The sequence below is a fragment of the Phalacrocorax aristotelis genome, chromosome 6, assembly GCF_949628215.1.
Source record: "Phalacrocorax aristotelis chromosome 6, bGulAri2.1, whole genome shotgun sequence".
Taxonomy (NCBI): domain Eukaryota; kingdom Metazoa; phylum Chordata; class Aves; order Suliformes; family Phalacrocoracidae; genus Phalacrocorax; species Phalacrocorax aristotelis.
The window spans coordinates 26,176,130-26,181,385 of NC_134281.1; the positions used below are offsets into that span (position 1 = coordinate 26,176,130).

General features: G+C 54.4%; 1 protein-coding gene across 2 annotated transcripts; it reads left to right on the top strand.

Moving 5' to 3' along the window:
* The first annotated feature begins 616 nt into the window (after positions 1–616).
* On the top strand, positions 617–4,959 carry SDR39U1 (short chain dehydrogenase/reductase family 39U member 1). 2 transcript variants are annotated; one of them, XM_075096747.1, is made up of 6 exons: positions 640–704; positions 1,219–1,325; positions 1,639–1,721; positions 2,363–2,484; positions 3,158–3,301; positions 3,515–4,959. In XM_075096747.1, exons 1-6 carry the CDS (start codon positions 689–691, stop codon positions 3,928–3,930), a joined length of 888 nt encoding a protein of 295 aa, XP_074952848.1. In that variant the 5' UTR covers positions 640–688; the 3' UTR covers positions 3,931–4,959. The 2 variants fall into 2 exon arrangements, with proteins under 2 accessions (XP_074952849.1, XP_074952848.1); XM_075096748.1 differs by lacking the exon at positions 1,219–1,325 and having other exon boundaries at positions 617–704.
* The last annotated feature ends 297 nt before the right edge of the window (positions 4,960–5,256 follow it).

A 5,256-nucleotide genomic window follows, 5' to 3' on the forward strand; every position in this document is an offset into this window, starting at 1 on the left:
ACAATACAGGCAGCTTTGTGTGAAGCAAAGGCTGCCCCAGCTGCTTGCAGGTGGAAAGTCTTATCTTTCAATGTGCGTTTCACCAGATCTCAGACCAGGAATCTCAAGTTCAGCAGCAGAATTACATCCTCGAACTAATTTCTTTTCCCATGACCCTAAGAAGATGTGCAGAGGGAACAGAGGCTTAGGGTCAGCGAGAACAATCTCAGCCTCATGTGCAACTGCCAAATTCTTAATTTTTTGTTAGAAACATTTATAAACACCTCATTGCCATTTATTTCAGCTCTTAACTAACTGGTTAACTGATTGACCTAATGAATTCCTCCAGGTTGCTTTCTCACCTCTCTATGCAGCAGACACTTCTCCATCGGAAGCTGCCCACCCTGGCCTTTTACTGCATTCACCCAGTGGGTTCTCGCTCTGCTGTGCAGCTCCTTGGGCTTTGCTTATTCCTCTGCTTCTCCTGCTTCGTTACAGGATGGTTTTCCAGCACACTTCTAAGCGGCAGCCCACCCCCGCCGGAGCCACCTCTTCCTGCCCTGTGCCCTGCACGCTGGCGCTGGAAAGGTTAATGCGCAACGGCGCGCTGGCCCTTTAAGCGACCTCCCGGCTTGGGGGGGGCAAGGAGGGTGCACGGGGGGCGCATGCGCAATCTGCCTACCCTGGCGTGTACGCAGCGGGCCTAGCCATGAAGGTGCTCGTGGGTGAGTGTGGGGCCAGTCGGGGTCTGGGGGTCGGTGCCAAGAGGCCGGGGGTTGGAGGTCGGTGCCCGGGGGCGGAGGCCGGCCGCGGTCGTGCGCGTTGTTGCTCAGGGGCTCAGGTGCGTTGGGGGTTTCAGCCAGGCCGCTGCCGGGAGCGGGCTGGGCGCGGGCGGCCGCCCCCCCCCCCCCCGGGCGCTGCGCACGGCGGCTGCGTGCGGGGGCTCTGTCGGGGATGGCGTTTGGCGGTGCCGGGCGGGCCTGAACTGAGGGTGCTGCAGGCAGAGGTTGGAGCCAGTTCCCCTCCCCATGGGGCTCGGGGGTGGGACGCAGTGCTTGGCGCCTGGGCACGGGGACTGGGGGCCCTTGGGGCTGGGGTGTTGTGCAGGGCAGTGGGGAGCTGGGGCTTGGGCCCAGAGCAGTGTACCCCAGAAGCTGGCTGTGGTAATGGGGGTGGCTGTGCAAGGCCTTGGGATGCCAGCCTGGGTAGCAAATCTTCCATGTTTTGTCTTTCTCCTAGGTGGTGGGACTGGCTTTGTGGGCACAGCCCTGACCCAGTTGCTGCGGAGCCGTGGGCATGAAGTGACCCACGTCTCTCGACAAAGGGGCAAGGATCGCATCAGTTGGGTATGAGATGAGAGCAGTCACAGGAGCGAGAGCATGTCAAAGCTGAGGAACAAGCCCACGTGTCCTGGCCTGCTGTGACATACAGGGAATCTGCAGTGGGGAATCTGGCTCCTGGGTGCTCTGTCAGTCATAGTCATTGGGATGGGCACTGCTGTAGCTCCAAGGAGCAAAACCTTGTCCATTCATACTTGTGCTCCAGGCAGTGTCAGGAAAGAACTGGCTGGAGTTCTTAGGATCATGCCCTGCTTGGTTGTTGGGGAGGCTTGAGCAGAAGGGAGGCTGGGTTTGTGATGTCTCTGTTACCCCTGCCTAGGAAGAGTTGTCCCGCTCTGGACTGCCCCCGTGTGACGCTGTGGTGAACTTGGCTGGTGAAAATGTCCTCAACCCTTTCCGCAGGTAACTTGGTCTCCCATAGTGCTGTTAGGGCAAGGTGAAGGCAAGATAGCCCAGTATTGTCAGAGAATGTGGAAGGGATCTGGAGAGGAAACAAGGTGTCCAGGAAGCACTTGGGTTACCTAACTGTTGACATCTTGGTTCTTAAGTATCCAAAACATTTCTGTGGGCCTGTTAAGTTCTGGGAGGCCTTTTGAAGACAGTTTCCCTTCTGCATTGACAGTTAGTGGCCAGGCAAAGTAGTTCCATGTTTCCAAAATTACACTGGATGCCTACATTTAGGTAGTGCCAAATGAGAACCAAAGTTTGACTTCTATGAGGGTGTTTTTGGAAATGCCTCTGCTGGTTGCTTGGGAAGAATTCACCATACCCAGCTTTAATGTCCAGCTCCTCTGCTGCCTTTGTCCTAAGGCAGTTCAAAAACCACAGCCTTTTGTGAGAAGTGGAGAGCAACCAACACCTGAAGTCCCCATGCATTTAGGTAGTAAGATCCGATGTCCTCCCAGTGCTCTGAGTTGGGGGGGGGGAAATTCATATGACCTCTCCTGTGCTTGTGAGCAGGTGTCTTCTGGGGCTCCCCTTGGTGGTGGTGTTTCCTGGGATGTCCTTGTGGGGAGTATAACCCGTGGCTCTCCCTTTCCCAGATGGGGTGATGCCTTCTGTAGGGAAGTCATCAGCAGCCGGGTCGAGACCACCAGGACCATGGCCAAAGCCATTGCTGATGCTGAGCAGCCACCTCATGCTTGGGTCCTCGTCACCGGCGTAGGTATTGGTTGGGCCCAGCCAAGACATGACTCATGCTGACCTGGAGAGGTATACCTCCAGACAGAAATGCATCTATGAGGGGTGACACATGTCTTGCCTTGAAATACCAGCTTTATTGCCATCAGTGCCACTGCATTTAGGCAAGTCTTGGATCAGTTTTTTGGTACTGCTGGAGAGGAATTTGTGTCCTTGTGCTTTCTCTTGGTCTCATTAGGACAGGATCATTTCTCCATTCTCTTGTGAAAGTCTTTCGGCATGCTGTAGAACCAATTTGCCTAAGCAGGACCTCAGCGGAATCCCCCTGCATATCTCCAGCTCTTCATTTCTGCTTGCTACAGTGTTTAAAGCTGCCACAGTTTAGCATCTGTGATGCCCAGTTTTAGAGCACACGTCTTTCTATGCAGCCAGCTCAGTTTGTTGCTTGCTGGTATATTTGGTTCTCAAGTCTGCCAGAAAAACCTGAGTACTGGTACATCCTGCTGAACTTGCATTGGTAGTTCAAAAACTTGCCAGCATTGCCATCAGAGGGACCCTGTGCTGCTTATGAGGATGACCCTGATGGAGTGATCAAATTCTGGGCTCCTGGAGTCAGGGAAGAGGGTCTGTTTGGAGGGTGGGTTGGTAGCTGGTGTCACGATTCAACTCTGACTCCCTTTCTGCTGTTAATCCTGTAGGCTATTACCGCCCTAGCCCCACAGCTGAGTATACCGAGGATAGTCCTGGGGGTGATTTTGACTTCTTCTCACGCCTGGTGAGCTCCTGGGAAGCTGCAGCTGTCATCCCTGGGAGCCCAGCTCGTGGTGTTGTGGTGAGATCTGGTGAGATGGAGCATTGTGCCTGTTCAGGGTGGCTCTGCTTTGGTGCTGGGGGAAGAGGAGGGAAAAGGACATGAGGTCTTGTGCCTCTCCTCATTGGGCTGCCGTTCCACTTCAGCCCTCTAAGGATTGTTTCCTGGTTGTAGGTCTGGGGGTGCAGGGATCTTTTGTCCTTTGATGGGGTGCGGTCCTGGTCTCACTCTGTTTTCTCCACAGGGGTAGTGCTGGGCCGAGGTGGTGGTGCAATCTCTCAGATGCTCTGGCCTTTCCGTCTGGGACTAGGAGGCCCCTTGGGCTCTGGGCTTCAGCCCTTCCCATGGATCCACATTCGGGACCTGGCTGGGATTGTGTGTCATGCCCTGGAGAGTGAGTGCCTGCAAGGCATCCTCAATGGTGTCTCCCCATCCTCCCCTGCCACCTCCAGTGGCATCTTTGCTCAGGAGTTTGCTGCAGCCCTGGGGCGCCCAGCCCTGCTGCCAGTGCCTGCTTGGGCTGTGCGGGCTATCTTTGGGGCAGAGCGGGCCATCATGCTGTTGGAGGGCCAGAGGGTGGTGCCAAAACACACCCTGGAGAGTGGCTACCATTTCATCTTCCCTGAGCTGTCTGAAGCTCTGAAGGACATTGTGGCTTGAGGACTCCTTGGCTGGGCTGGGTTGGGACCTGTTTTTTTGAGCTCCCTGGCTCACATGACTTCCCTTGGGTGAAAGAGGGTAGCCCTGCCCCTTGTTGACATTTCCCCGTCCCCACACAGAGAGTGTGAGCAATCTTTTCCCCTTCCTGTCCCTTTGTGCATCCCCAGTTTATGAGTCATCCATCTTACTCCACATTACCCACTCTTGGGGAATGGCACAATCCACTCTGAGGATTGTGACTGCTGTATCTGCCATCATCCCTTTTCCACAGTGTGCATGTAAGCTGCCTGGAGAGCAGCTGGGTGGTGTATTGTCTCCTCCCCTGACAGACAGGAGTGGCAGTATGAAAGAGGTATTCAGGTGTTGTATTTCTCCTCCATGTTACTGCAAGTCCCTCTTCCTGTTTTTCCTCATGTCTTTCCCCCGTGGTCACACAGAGACCTGGTTATGCTCTTCTGCTTTGCCTTTCTCAGTCTCATAGAGAATAGAGTTGTGGTTGTAGGAGAAGATCCATTGGGGGTGGCAGGCGCAAAGGGTGCTGGATATGGATGGCTTGGAGACTTTGCCATCTGCTTTGTTGTGGTGGCACTAAGTTGCTGTGTCAGAACCTCCAGCTGAGCCTAGGCTCAAGAGTCATATCCTTCCAGGGTTTCATAACCCTGATGCTGTGGTGGGGATGAAGGAGAACACTGCTTTGCCAGCCTGCGGGGACAAGGGTGGCAGTGGGACCCGGGACTTGCTCTTGAGGCCTTGGGTAGGTGTCAGCTACATCTGAGCTTGTGCTAAGGAGAAACTGAGTGGTTCAGCTTGGTGTGAGGGAGTGCAAGGCACTGCTTCAGTCTAAATGGTGCATATCAGCTATTGCCTTCATTGTAGATGTAGGGGAATAGACAGGGATCGGCGACCGGAAGATCACGGGCTGTGACGGAAAGATAGACTCCTCCCCATAGGAGTGGCCGGAACAGGAAGCGCAAGAGCTATATAAGTGTGTGACGCAGTTAAATAAACGGACATTTTGTATCCATCATATTGATGCCTGTGCATCACTGTCCCCAGGGTGGGTAGAGCCCTGTGTCCCGGAGATATGTGGCCCAAGATAAGTTCTCCCATAGAAGCGTACAGCAACAGTAGTTATCGAATCCCAGACAGGGTGGTTTTCCCTCTTCATCCCATGAGGTGGTACTTGTGTTCAGGGGGTTCCCACTGATTGGGCAGTGGGAATACCCAGGCTGTCTGGGCTGCCTCGCGAAGCAGTACCTCTTCTCCTGTGGAGAGCATTGCAATTTCATAATCTCCTGCTGTAAGTAAATGTATCCACATGGTTCC